A 14,228-nucleotide genomic window follows, 5' to 3' on the forward strand; every position below is an offset into this window, starting at 1 on the left:
TAACTAGTCACGCCCTGATCTGGTCCTAAATGTCCTAGAGGTGGTCTCCTGTGTCTTCCTAAAGTCTGTCCTTGTCTTCCTTGTCTTCTCCTAGAGTTGGTCTCCTGTAGCTTCCTAAAGTCTGTCCTTGTCTTCCTTGTCTTCTCCTAGAGTTGGTCTCCTGTAGCTTCCTAAAGTCTGTCCTTGTCTTCCTTGTCTTCTCCTAGAGTTGGTCTCCTGTGTCGTCCTAAAGTCTGTCCTTGTCTTCCTTGTCTTCTCCTAGAGTTGGTCTCCTGTAGCTTCCTAAAGTCTGTCCTTGTCTTCCTTGTCTTCTCCTAGAGTTGGTCTCCTGTGTCTTCCTAAAGTCTGTCCTTGTCTTCCTTGTCTTCTCCTAGAGTTGGTCTCCTGTGTCTTCCTAAAGTCTGTCCTTGTCTTCCTTGTCTTCTCCTAGAGTTGGTCTCCTGTGTCTTCCTAAAGTCTGTCCTTGTCTTCCTTGTCTTCTCCTAGAGTTGGTCTCCTGTGTCTTCCTAAAGTCTGTCCTTGTCTTCCTTGTCTTCTCCTAGAGTTGGTCTCCTGTGTCTTCCTAAAGTCTGTCCTTGTCTTCCTTGTCTTCTCCTAGAGTTGGTCTCCTGTAGCTTCCTAAAGTCTGTCCTTGTCTTCCTTGTCTTCTCCTAGAGGTGGTCTCCTGTGTCTTCCTAAAGTCTGTCCTTGTCTTCCTTGTCTTCTCCTAGAGTTGGTCTCCTGTGTCTTCCTAAAGTCTGTCCTTGTCTTCCTTGTCTTCTCCTAGAGTTGGTCTCCTGTAGCTTCCTAAAGTCTGTCCTTGTCTTCCTTGTCTTCTCCTAGAGTTGGTCTCCTGTAGCTTCCTAAAGTCTGTCCTTGTCTTCCTTGTCTTCTCCTAGAGTTGGTCTCCTGTAGCGTCCTAAAGTCTGTCCTTGTCTTCCTTGTCTTCTCCTAGAGTTGGTCTCCTGTAGCGTCCTAAAGTCTGTCCTTGTCTTCCTTGTCTTCTCCTAGAGTTGGTCTCCTGTGTCTTCCTAAAGTCTGTCCTTGTCTTCCTTGTCTTCTCCTAGAGTTGGTCTCCTGTGTCTTCCTAAAGTCTGTCCTTGTCTTCCTTGTCTTCTCCTAGAGTTGGTCTCCTGTAGCTTCCTAAAGTCTGTCCTTGTCTTCCTTGTCTTCTCCTAGAGTTGGTCTCCTGTGTCTTCCTAAAGTCTGTCCTTGTCTTCCTTGTCTTCTCCTAGAGTGGACTGGATTCAGTCCAATAAATCTTTCAGTCAAAGTTAATGTAGTGTGGAGAGGGTAGCTGGTACCTTGTGTTCTCTACTCCAGAAATGTTCTGGTCATCCAACGCTGCCATAAACTCCCTAACCCTCTCTGGAAGATGTTTCTCTTCGCCTGAAGAATAAATATAATTTATGAAGTCAAAGCTGCTCTAATGAACATCTCTCTCTCTAGGTTTCATGTCTGTGACCCACAAACATCCACAGTTCATGAAGGATCCCAACATCTGTGGAATCAAACATCTGGATTAATCACTCTGTCTGTGTTCATCTTTTAATGTATTAAAGTTTCTCTGCTGTCACTTCATGGATCTGTTGTTGTTTTTAGTCTTTAATGAGGGACATTATTTCCTTCCATCATAAATAAATCAGATCTTAACATGTGAGAGTCTTTCCATCTTGTTCCAACATCTGGATCATGTCTCCAAGTCAACCAGCAGCTGTTGATGGTTCTGATCCAGCGGTAGGTAGAGATCCATTAGAGACAGCAGCTGCTACAATATTCTACTGACCACATGATGGCGCTGCTGATTTACAGACACACAAACTGAGATCAGATCTCAAGTGCTGGCTGGGGACACATGTGGAGACACATTTATATTAAGACCAGGTGGATGGACAGGTGAGACCAGGTGAGACCAGGTGAGACTTCAGCAGGTTTAGTTTTTATTTTCTTCCTGACTGAGTAAAAAAAACCTGAAACATCTGGAAACCAGAATCAGAACGAACCGGTTTAATGAAAATAAAATAAAAACTCAAACATCTTCATATTAAACATCAACACTTGCTCCTCCTGCGTTTCCTCTCCCTCCCCCCCACCGTCTCTTTCGGCCTCTTCCGACAGCTCGCCGTGCTCGGGGGCGGTAACGACGGCGGCGGCGCCGTCTCCGGGTTTACCTGCGTCGTCACGGAAACGTCCGCGGGGACGGGGAAGGCGTCCAGCGTCAACGTCTGAGTGGTGAAGAGAGGAGAGCTGATGAACAGAGCTCTGACGGCGTCGTGGAGGAGACGGTTCCTCGGCTCGGACGGAACCACGACTTCTACCAGACAAGAACCAGGAAGAATCAGAGATAACACCTTACTAGGATCTGAAGAACGCCCCCAGGTGTCCTCCACCAGGAAGAAGAGGACACCCTGCAGCCAATCAGAGACGAGTATCGTTGTCATCACCTTTTCCTGCTCCGGCCGGCCGCTCCTCCTCCAGCCTCCTCCTCAGAGACGAGACCTCGGCCTGCAGCGTCTCCACCAGCCTCTCGCTCTCCTCAACGTCTCTGCACGTCTTCTGTCCTCGGGACACAGAGAAGGGACGTGTGAGACGAGACAAAACACCAAAGAAGAAGAAGAAGAGGACGCAGCAGCAGGAAGTCAAAACGCCTCCACTCACCTTCAGCTCTGACTGCAGCGAGTCGTTCATCTTGTTGACCTCGTTGACTTCCCTCAGCAAACCGTTGGAGCAGAAGAACCTGGACCTGAAGCAGAAGACGTGAGCAGAGACGAGAGACAAGAGACGGACGGCAAAACGTTGGACGTGAGCGTGGCAGCGTACCCGTGTCTGTTCATGGTGAGGCTGTAACCGGCTGCAGAGCACGGAGCAGACACCTTCCAGTACGCCAGCTGCTCCAGGAGACCCAGGTTACCGACGAGGACGGGGACGTTCACGAAGCGTCTTCAGACGGGACACACGGAGACATTTAAATATTCACCACAACAGAGACCAACAGAGACCAACGAGGCTTTAAAGACGATTATCTTCATTATCAGTTCATTCCTGATTCATTGTTTGGTTTGTTTAACGTCTCATGTCTCGTTTTCTTTGAGCAACGACTTCAATACCACAGAAGAAGAAGTAAAAGTCTCTCATTCTGTAGGTGGAGGCTCCACCCTGTGGCACAACCAGGTACTACAACAGCTCCACAGTAACTCCTCCATCATCATTAAGTATTAAATCATTAACGTCTGACTCTTTATCCTGGAACATGTTCATCACTTCATATTCCTCCTCCTGCTTCCTCTGGTCAGACGTCTAGAAACAGAACTAGAAGAAGACGTCGTTTCTCCTTCGGCGGATGAAGACTATAAATGCGTCGTCATGGTTACCTGCTGCGGGAGATGAAGGCCGAGTACTCGGTCCGGTGGGTCGACCCCGGCGCCGTCACCTTGCTGGGCGTCAGCAGCAGGAAGATCATGTGGGGGTTGGACAGGACGCTCTTCAGACTCTCGTGGACCGTCTTCTCCCTGAAGGTCATCTGCTGCTCCGTGTTCCTGCGCTGCCGGTACCAGCCGATCACGCTCTCCTGCACGCGACACACACGTGTCACAACCAACATACGACATCCGTGACCGTCTCTCTTCTCTCTCATGACGTCACTCTCACCTGTTTATTGTCAGCCAGCATCTTCTGCACCGCCTCCACGTTCACCTGTCCAGCGCCGTCATACAACCTGAACACACACACACACACACACACACACAAAACATCATTCATTCATTCATTCATTCATTCATTCATTCATCAGGATGTGTGCAGGACTCACATGTTCAGTCTGTGGCAGGCGATGTGCTTCTGGACGTCTGTCAGAGGAAAAAACACAAAAGTAAAAATAACTGTTATGATTTATGTCAGCTTCATAACCATTAGCATAACCACTAGCATCACCAGTAGCATCACCACTAGCATCACCACTAGCATCACCACTAGCATCACCACTAGCATCACCACTAGCATCACCACTAGCATCACCATTAGCATCACCGAGGTGGAGGTAAGCCGACACAGAGAGACGTAACCACTGACTCAAACGCTGCCATGGGCCTTAGTGGTTAGAATTAAATATTTAAGAGATTTTCTTTTGTTTCTTTGAACTAATTTTTCTTCTTTGGACTAGTGGTTGTACATGGTTAGGAGTTTTTACTTTACAGACCAAATAACGGCCTCTAATTAATTAATGAGTGTAATTAGGAGATGAGTTGGATGAAGGAGAAGAACTGTGATTGGCCAGATCCAAAAGACGTCCACCTGAATCCCTGGTTAACCTGGAAGACATGTTTGTGTCAGGGAACGTTTATCTGGAGTCTCTCTGTTGGGACCTGATTCTGATCCTGCAAAGATCTACTGGGCCAATCAGATCGTTAGTTTACAACTAAATGGACGCTGTCGTTGTAGGATTAGATTTAAATCAGACGGGTGGAGAAGACGGGGGGGGGTTAGATTATAGAAGATAGTTTTACAGACCAGTAGAGCTGGGTGTAAAATGTAGCTTGTATTTACTGAAGATATTACATCAGAGGAAGAAGTAAAGAACATTAGGGGACCCAGTACAGAGCCCTGGGGGACTCCTCTGGTTATCAAGAAGAACAAGTAGCTGAACAAACTGGGTGGTTTGATTTAAACCAGTCACGACAGGTACAGGAGAAACCAGGAGAAGCTGAATTAAAAGAGTAAACAGAGTGTTTAGTTGTTTAAAGGCTGTACTTACTGTACGTCTCCTCGATGTGAATGTGATCAGCCTGGGAGTCACTGATGGTGACCTGCTCATCAAACCTGCTCTCCCCGAGGACCAGACCTTCCTAAACAGAGACAAAGAGAGCAGCCATCACTGAGGGTCTCTCACCCTTCAATCCTGACTGTGTTCCTGTGAATCCCATTTAAAACTGTCTGGTTTATTTCACATCAACACAATGATGGACGGCAACACAGAGCTAGCAGTTAAATTACAATTTGACTCTAATAAGATTCGCTTGTGAACAATCACACTAGTGCCGAGTTTACCAGCAGACTCGCAGGACCTTGCAGATACAGTTAATTATCTTACAGAGCTCAGTTACTTTAGTCTGTTATTGATTCCATATTAAAACTTAAGATTTTTACATGGAGTCTGGTGTGTTGTTGCGGCTAGCTTAAAAAAAGTTGCAGAAAAATCTTAGCGGGAGTTTTAATTTCACCTGAATGGTAATTATTTCTCCACTACACCGAATTATATACTTAAAACGAGATAATTAAATCGATAAAGTAGAGTTGACCAACTTTAAAAGGTGTCAATAACGTTTGTTGTGTTCGCTAGCTTTCCCTCTCGGACGCAAACACTCTATTCAGCCGTGCGGCGGACTCCATTGAAAACACACGGATTTTAATGAGTTGTTGAAAAATCTCCTCACCACGTCGGAGTCGCTGTTAACATGATGGAACATGAGCGAGGCTAAAACAATGCCAGACATCCGCACTGTCGGCTCCGCCATGCCGCTTGTTGACGGCGAGCACGGAGCCGTTAGAGCCGTTAGAGGCGCTGAAGAGGCGCAGAGGCAGCGCAGTAAAATGCTGCGTTTCTTCAGCGCAGTTCGGAACCAGCAAGCAGCCGCGTCAGGGAGGGGGCGTGGCTTCAGGAACCGTCTGACTCGACTTAAATCCGGGGAAAGTTTCTAGAGAGTGTCCGCTGCTCTGAGACCCATCTGAGCCCTGGAAGGTATTTAATTTATCATTTAATTCATATTTTATCGTCTCTATGTTATGTTGGTCGCGTTAATTCACTTTGATTCCGTTTCTAAACCGTCTTTCCTTCGACTAACGGTGCAGCTGTTTCCTCCACCAGCAGCTTCAGTTAAAGGTAGAAATGATCCTCCTTCAGTTTATGTTAGATTATTATTTAATCTGCTTTATTACTGGGTTTTAGTCTTTTAATGGTTTAATATCATAGCTGGCTCAGTTTATAACTACTCTTTAGTCTGTTGTGTAATTAATGCATCATATTCTATTTACTCAGAAACATTTAATCAGAGTTTAATGGTGTTTTCCTCCTTAATAAATAAAAATATAATAAGTTAAGACGTGAAAGGATGAAAATAATCAATAACAGTTATTGACTGTTCAGTGGAAAAGTGTCAAAACTGTATTTAGTTGTTTTTCACCAGACAATGGCAATAAAACTTCTTATTCTTCTTGTAATTAATCAAATGTTTAATAATTAATTAAATATTAAATGTGATGTCCTGACTTGGAGACATGAGACATGTTTAGGAACAAGCTGTAGAGTCTCTCAGTGAGAACAATAGAAATATCTCTGTTAATAAAGTTAAATCAAACCACCGGTTATTATTGAGCAGATTATTTACACTAACTGGCCACTTCATTAGGTACACTCGTCTCCATGAAGGTTCTGGTTCAGCTTTAGTTTCTAATAACTGAGAGAGATGTTGATTCTACTGTGTTTTCATTTTGTAGAACTGTTGACCTGACATGTGTTCCTAATATTCTGACATAGTAGTCAGAGGGCTAGACTAAATTAGACTTTAAATCAGTCCAGTTTAACTCCATCCTCCACCTCTCTGACTCTGCTTCTACGTCTACTCAACATTATTTAGATTAGAACGACTTCACTGGTGTACCTAATGAACTGGACACATGTACCTAATGAACTGGACACATGTACCTAATGAACTGGACACATGTACCTAATGAAGTGGCCAGGGTGTAAGTAAGGTAGAGATATTGAAGTACCTTTAATGAGATTCTATAATAATATGTTCTTGTTTAGTTGCTGACTTGTTCAGAGATGCAGCAGAAACATTTCCTCTGTTTGTGATGATTAAACTGATTCCAGTTCCTCTTCAGACCACAAACCTCTGAACCAGGTCTCATCTCGGTCAGACTCCTGGTTTGACTCTGGTTCTGTTCTCAGGCTGCAGACGATGAGCTGACCTCTGACCTCTGACCTGTGAGCTGTGAGCTGTGAGCTGTGAGCGATGGAGGACCTCTGGTGTGCGGCTGCAGCAGTTTTCCAGGCGTGGGCGTTCGTGGTGGTGTTCTTCATCATGCTGCCCGCCATGTTCGGCCTCTCTCTGGGAGTCACCGGCGTCTACATCCAGGTCCTGGTCAAACTCCTGGAGGTAACGTGAGAACCCCTCAGAGTCTCTCTGGTCGTGTTTTCACGTGAGCAGCTATGAGATGATCACACGTGTGTTTACAGTGGGCCACCGTACGGATCCAGAGAGGACGGAGGGAGCAGCCCAGCGTACCGGTCCCTCTGCCCAACGGTGAGTCTGGTCGTCATGGTTACAGAGCCAGCATCCAGAGAAACACCTCCACACTGTCAGAGTCAGAGATCCTCTATTAACAGGTTCATAACAAGGAGCAATTATCAGCAAACAAGAAACAAGATTTAACAGAGGAAAATAAAACTTTAATATCAACTAAAAGAATAATTAACAATAAACCACATTCAATTTAACACATTTTTTAAATAAAAGACAGAAGAAAAAAAAGAAAAACATTAAAATCAAAAACCAAAACACCATACAAAGAAAATTGGGAAAAAATAAACATTAAATAATAATAATAAAAAAGTATAAAATATAGCAGTAAATAATAGAAAAAAAATATATTTACCACCATTAAATAATTAATATTAATATGTTAAAATATTAAAATAAATTCAAAAATATAATAATATAATTTAATTTAATATAAGTTGTGTGTAATATAGATTTTTTTTTAAACTATTTTTTAATACAATTTAGAGAAAAAATAATTATCTGACCAATCATGTAATAATAAAATAATAAAAGTTTTAATATTTAACTCTAACTCTGTTAAGTTCTTCTAACTCTAACTATATTAAACATGATTTATTTGTCGTGTTGTGACGTGTTGGTCGTCATTAACCAGTTTAGTCGTGGTTCAGTTCTGGATGAGTTTCCAGATGTGCTCAGACTCACTGACCTCTGTAAAGTTTAAACTCACACACAGGTCATGTGACTCGGTGTGATCCAGGGCCGCTGCTCTCCATTGGTCGGATCCAGCAGCTGATTTATGTTCAGGATCGTCTCAGGATGATGATGCAACAGCAGGTTACACAATGTTAGCTAAAGTAGACAGAGGAACACACTGTGACACAACACGCTGCACAGCTACACGTTTAACAGAGGAGAAGAAGAAACGTGAACACGACGTGATTCTGGTCAGTAGTTAGTTCATCATGAGAACAAGAACCAAGACACACAACAAACACAATGAAAGAACAAACCAACAGTAGACACAAACTTTGTCTAATTAACCACAACATGACAACAAGCAACATAAACCTACAGAGACAGAGACCAGCTACAGGTGGTGAGACAAAGACAAGACCAGAGATCCATAAACACACAACTACTACAAACAGACTCAGACTGAACAAACACAAAGAGTCGACAGTAACAGATTCAACATGAAAACACACACAACCACATAAAGAGTCGACATGATGTGACACTAAACTCGTGCTCCGGCCGCATCAACCACAACCAGGAGGAAACTATAACAGCTGATGTTCTGTGTTTGACTGAATGTGGAGGATTTACTCACGTCTGCTTGAGTTAAACCAGCAGGGCTCAGGGCTCAGAGGTCAGAGGTCAACAGAACTCATGATCCTCAAACACAACTCCTTCTGTTCTTCAGCGTCTGGAAGTGAAACCATCTTCGTTACTGATACTAGAGCTATTAGATCTCATTAATCCGTCTCATTCTGTTTCTTTTCTGGACTCTACTGCAGATCTTTACTAAACTCTTTATCTTTAACTGCTTATTTATATATTTATATTCATATAATAAACGTCTCTATTGTGTCTTTCCTGATCAGTGTCTCTTTACTGAATGTCTCTGTCCTCTGTCTATAAATGCTGCTGTATGTAAATAAACCTTTCTTGCTTTTATTGTCTTTACTGGACTCTTCTTCTTGTCTTTCTGATCCTGATAAACTCTGTAAACTTTGGATTTATTACCACATGAATTATTTGTATTTCACATCATTAAACCTCCTGAGACCCTGCGTCCTCGTATGGGGACATTAAGTTTTAGGTTTGTGGCAGTTTATTCGACGCTTAAGTAGACGCTTTTCTCTTTCATCCAGTGGTAGCAAAGACTCAATACACTAGTGGGTATAAGAACATGATAACAGATTAATTCTACAGCCGATCACGGGACAAAACCTCATCAAACTCTACGATTGAAACTTGTTTATTTATACTTATTAACATTTCTAGTTTGATATGACATGCAAAGTACTCATTTGAGGACATTGGGACTGTCCAGGTATTAACATAAACAGTTTTATATTTTGTTACTCGTTGATGATTGTAATATACAGTGACATAATCCCCGTGTCCACATACGAGGACATCATTTCTTTTCAAAAACGACTTCCTGTTTAAAGATGAAGCTTAGTTTTTATAATTCTTAGGTCCTACTGATCCCAAATAATAAATGTGTAGCAAACAAAAGCTCAGGTCTCAGGAGGTTCACTCTCATTTTAAAAACGTTAAACTATTTTACATCCCAGGTGTCAAACTTGTTTTAGTTCAGGGGGCGGGACCAGAAACATGACAGAATAATAACGTATAAATAATAAGAACAAGAACATAACTCTCCTTTTACTTTAGACCTTTTTCCTCTGATGGGACGTAGGTTTGACCCCCCCCCGGGGTCCAGATCATGTTAAATGTGACTAAACACTAACCATCCTGTAGCTCTACCTGAGGACAGTATCAGTCAGTATGATGGACCTCAGCGTTGTGTTCCAGGGATCATCGAGCGGGCGGGGGGCTCGATGGAGGAGGAGATGGAGCAGGGGGGGGAGTTCGCTCTGAGCGACGTCCTGTACTTCTACAAGAAGGGTCTGGAGAGCATCGTGGACGACCAGGTGACCCAGCGCTTCTCCTCCGAGGAGCTGGCCTCCTGGAACCTCCTGACCCGCACCAACCTGAACTTCCACTACATCAGCCTCCGCCTCACCGTCATCTGGGGCCTCGGCGTCTTCGTCAGATACGGCGTCCTGTTTCCCCTCAGGTCAGAGGCGCCGCCACCTTTCACCTCCTCAGGGGGACGACGGCGGGACGAGAACCCAGAACTTCAGTCAGGGAATAGAGTTAGCTCTCAGGCTGCTGCTGGGGGTTCTAAGGATATAGGAAGAAAAATAAATCGTAGTTTAAACTGTAAAGAAAACAAAAAGACAATGAGCTGAAATGTGTTGACTTTATTGTGGTGTCTCTGCAGGATCACCCTGGCCATCACCGGCCTCTCATGGCTGGTGGTTGGAACGACTCTGGTTGGGTTCCTACCAGAGAGCAGGTAGAACCTCTAACGTTCTAAAGGACTAGAGACACAGACATAGACGTCCTGTCTAGATCTAGATCTGATTAATCTGTTTCTGTTTCTGTGTTGCAGCATAAAGAACTGGCTGAGTGAACTGGTCCATCTGACCTGTTACAGGATCTGTGCCCGAGGCCTGTCAGCCACCATCCACTACCACAACAGGTCCTTCACATTAAACCCTCCACTGCAGTTATTAGTTTCAGTCCCAGGACACAGAGAACAGTTCTCATAGACTATGATCTAGAACCAGTGCGTCTTATCTCCTGCAGAGAGAACAAACCTCAGAAAGGAGGGATATGTGTCGCTAATCACACCACGCCCATCGATGTGGTGATCCTGGCCAATGACGGCTGCTACGCCATGGTGAGTACCGCCAGCAGCGACGCCCGCCCCGGGGTCGGTTACAGGACACACTCTGATCTGGTGTCGTCTGCAGGTGGGGCAGATTCACGGAGGCCTGATGGGGGTCATGCAGAGGTCCATGGTGAGGTCCTGCCCCCATGTTTGGTTTGAGAGGTCGGAGATGAAAGACCGGCACGCCGTGACCAACAGGTGAGGAACGACCTGCTGCTAGACCTCGTTCAGACCTGATCTGGTCTCTAGTGTCCAGGTTAAACAGGTCCAGGTGTGAACACTCATCTGGTCTCTAGTGTCCAGGTTAAACAGGTCCAGGTGTGAACGCTGATCTGGTCTCTAGTGTCCAGGTTAAAGAGGTCCAGGTGTGAACACTGATCTGGTCTCTAGAGTCCAGGTTAAAGAGGTCCAGGTGTGAACACTGATCTGGTCTCTAGAGTCCAGGTTAAAGAGGTCCAGGTGTGAACACTGATCTGGTCTCTAGTGTCCAGGTTAAACAGGTCCAGGTGTAAACAGTGATCTGGTCTCTAGAGTCCAGGTTAAACAGGTCCAGGTGTGAACGCTGATCTTGTCTCTAGTGTCCAGGTTAAAGAGGTCCAGGTGTGAACACTGATCTGGTCTCTAGAGTCCAGGTTAAAGAGGTCCAGGTGTGAACACTGATCTGGTCTCTAGAGTCCAGGTTAAAGAGGTCCAGGTGTGAACACTGATCTGGTCTCTAGTGTCCAGGTTAAACAGGTCCAGGTGTAAACAGTGATCTGGTCTCTAGAGTCCAGGTTAAACAGGTCCAGGTGTGAACGCTGATCTTGTCTCTAGTGTCCAGGTTAAAGAGGTCCAGGTGTGAACACTGATCTGGTCTCTAGAGTCCAGGTTAAAGAGGTCCAGGTGTGAACACTGATCTGGTCTCTAGAGTCCAGGTTAAAGAGGTCCAGGTGTGAACACTGATCTGGTCTCTAGTGTCCAGGTTAAACAGGTCCAGGTGTGAACACTGATCTGGTCTCTAGAGTCCAGGTTAAACAGGTCCAGGTGTGAACACTGATCTGGTGTCAGTCCACATGTGGAGGTGGTCTGGGACACATGTGACCTCCTTCCTTTGGTAGTGTGAACACACAATGAGTCCTGGGTCACATTAAAGACCACCTACTCAACAGGGCTGATCCTTCTTGTTCAGCTCATTTCTGACCTACATCGGCTCCTAAAGTCATACAGGTGTGAACAGGTTTACCATTTGTTAGGCTCCTCCCTCTCACCATGACACCTCTTATTGTTGGTTCTGTTTTAATAAATCTGATTTCTCTTAAATCACTCTGAGGATTTGAAACTAATCACAGGGAACCTATTTTATGTGAAGTTCCCTAAAAGCTCATGTGACTAGAGTCCTTACTGACGATGACTCATGGACCTTCCTCTTCCTCTTCCTCCTCCTCTTCCTCTCTGCAGGCTGAAGGCTCACATCGCGGCTAAGACCAAACTTCCCATCCTGATATTTCCTGAAGGTCAGTCTGCTGCTGCTCACGTGACAACCACGTCGATGCTTTTATGTTTTTATGTTTTTATGTTTTTATATTTTTATGGTAACTCGTGAGTTTCCAACAGGAACCTGTGTCAACAACACGTCAGTCATGATGTTTAAGAAGGGCAGCTTTGAGATCGGAGGGACCATCTACCCGGTCACCATCAAGTACGACCCCCGCTTCGGAGACGCCTTCTGGAACAGCAGCAAGTTCAACATGGTCAGTTACCTGCTGCGCATGATGAGCAGCTGGGCCATCGTGGTCAACGTCTGGTACCTGCCCCCCATGACCCGACAGGTACGCTACAGGTACACCCACCCGAAAGCCTCAGTGGGACGCTCTCTAATGACCTCTGTGTGTTGATGAGCAGGACGGAGAGGACGCCGTTCAGTTCGCCAACAGAGTCAAGTCAGCCATCGCTGCTCAGGGAGGTCTGCTGGACCTGGCGTGGTGAGAACAGTACTCAGATTACTGCTACACATCACTACAGATTACTATGGATTACTACAGATTACAGGACAGGAAAATGAAAGGAAGGGAGGAAGGAAGAGTGGTAGCTCTACTTGATCCTTAAATCTGCTCCTTCACGTTTTAATTCAACGTCTTTGTTTCCCGATCTATTTTATTCATTTATTTAGTTTAGGACTGTCTTTTAAAACCTGATCTATTTAATATTTATCTGACTAAAAGTCAAACTGATGAATCGTTGTGTCTTCACGGTGTCTCCTGTCTTCCAGGGACGGAGGACTGAAGAGAGGGAAAGTCAAGGATTCTCTAAAAGAGGAGGAGCAGAAGAAGTACAGCAGCATCCTCGTGGGACAGGACGGACACGACTCTGATACTGAAGACCAGTAACCACCCAGAACCACCAGGAACCATCAGGAACCATCAGGAACCACCCAGAACCACCAGGAACCATCAGGAACCCTCAGGAACCACCAAGGACCACCAGGGACCATCTAGGAACCACCAGGAACCTTCAAGAACAATGAAGAACCATCAAGAACTCAGGTTCTGATCATCAGTTCTCACATGAGGATGAAAACTCTTTAGTGTTTATTGTCTCTCTGCATGTTCACCAGCAGGAGGCAGCGCTGGACCACAAACCACCAGGACGTCCCACAAGACATTCATCTCTATATTATTATTATTATTATTATTATTATTATCTGTGGCAGGTTTTAAATGTGAATATTTTTTAAACCACATAAACAAGATGACGGTTTTAATTTTAATTTCCACCTTTGTGGAGTTTTGTTTTTTAATTTACCGGAAATAATCAGATAAAGTTCACGTCTCTGTTGATAATTCACTACAAAATAAACTAAGTGGTTATAATTCATTCATCTGGACTCGTCTTTAGTTCTTTACATGTGTCAGGGATTTAAGTCAAACAGAAACTGATTTAAATGTTTAATGAAGTTAAAGCTCAGATAAATTAATTCCTGATCATATTAAAGATTAATAAAGATCCTTTTAAACATCTAAAACATGTCCAGTCTGAGCAGATTTAGCTTTATTTTTATTGAAGTTAAATAATAAATAAAATAAATAAAAATAAAACCAGAAATTAAAAAAAAAAATAGAAATAGGAGAAAAGGAAAGTTATAAAATCTAAACTAAATTATTACTATTATTATTTACTGTAAATTTATTTTATTAAACATCCGCTCTCCAACATGAGATCAAATCTAATGCAGCGGTTCTCAAGCTGTGGTTAGAGACCCGACACGGGGACGGAGGATGAATTCATTATTATTTTGCAGCTTCAGTTTAAATCTGAAGAATAAAGAATCATTTATTTAGTTTTTATTATAAATAAAGACACAACATCTGTTAGTGAACTACTTCCTGTTTTTATTTAAACTGAGAAATAAATAAATGTTAAAATATCTGAGATTCATTCGTCTGATTTTAAAACGTTAATTAATTAAAGAGGATTTCTGGTCTGATCATGTTGAAGTTAAAGGATTTAATTTAAATCATCAT

General features: G+C 43.8%; 3 protein-coding genes across 4 annotated transcripts in view; 2 read left to right on the forward strand and 1 right to left on the reverse strand.

Moving 5' to 3' along the window:
- The window catches only part of mrps18c (mitochondrial ribosomal protein S18C), a 2,589-nt gene extending 1,031 nt beyond the window's left edge, over nucleotides 1-1,558 (forward strand). Inside the window, exon 6 of the mRNA XM_084571609.1 lies at nucleotides 1,429-1,558. Within this exon, the coding sequence (XP_084427735.1) occupies nucleotides 1,429-1,505 (77 nt within the window). The 3' untranslated portion in view covers nucleotides 1,506-1,558. The remainder of the gene's footprint in view (nucleotides 1-1,428) is intronic.
- A 348-nt stretch (nucleotides 1,559-1,906) lies between these two features.
- abraxas1 (abraxas 1, BRCA1 A complex subunit) lies at nucleotides 1,907-5,612 on the reverse strand. 2 transcript variants are annotated; one of them, XM_084572238.1, is made up of 9 exons: nucleotides 5,409-5,612; nucleotides 4,730-4,820; nucleotides 3,788-3,824; nucleotides 3,628-3,694; nucleotides 3,351-3,547; nucleotides 2,800-2,919; nucleotides 2,638-2,722; nucleotides 2,424-2,535; nucleotides 1,907-2,290 (listed from the first exon to the last, which is right to left on the reverse strand). In XM_084572238.1, the coding sequence occupies exons 1-9, from the start codon at nucleotides 5,487-5,489 to the stop codon at nucleotides 2,031-2,033; spliced, it is 1,050 nt and encodes a 349-aa protein (XP_084428364.1). In that variant the 5' UTR covers nucleotides 5,490-5,612; the 3' UTR covers nucleotides 1,907-2,030. The 2 variants fall into 2 exon arrangements, with proteins under 2 accessions (XP_084428364.1, XP_084428363.1); XM_084572237.1 differs by having other exon boundaries at nucleotides 1,907-2,293.
- On the forward strand, nucleotides 5,598-13,570 carry gpat3 (glycerol-3-phosphate acyltransferase 3). Its single transcript, XM_084572236.1, has 12 exons — nucleotides 5,598-5,713; nucleotides 6,926-7,133; nucleotides 7,214-7,280; nucleotides 9,804-10,068; nucleotides 10,276-10,350; nucleotides 10,447-10,536; nucleotides 10,644-10,737; nucleotides 10,811-10,926; nucleotides 12,166-12,221; nucleotides 12,322-12,536; nucleotides 12,610-12,689; nucleotides 12,977-13,570. The coding sequence occupies exons 2-12, from the start codon at nucleotides 6,990-6,992 to the stop codon at nucleotides 13,092-13,094; spliced, it is 1,320 nt and encodes a 439-aa protein (XP_084428362.1). The 5' UTR covers nucleotides 5,598-5,713; nucleotides 6,926-6,989; the 3' UTR covers nucleotides 13,095-13,570.
- The last annotated feature ends 658 nt before the right edge of the window (nucleotides 13,571-14,228 follow it).

Source organism: Chelon labrosus (assembly GCF_963514085.1).
Source record: "Chelon labrosus genome assembly, chromosome: 22".
NCBI classification, from domain to species: Eukaryota; Metazoa; Chordata; class Actinopteri; order Mugiliformes; family Mugilidae; genus Chelon; species Chelon labrosus.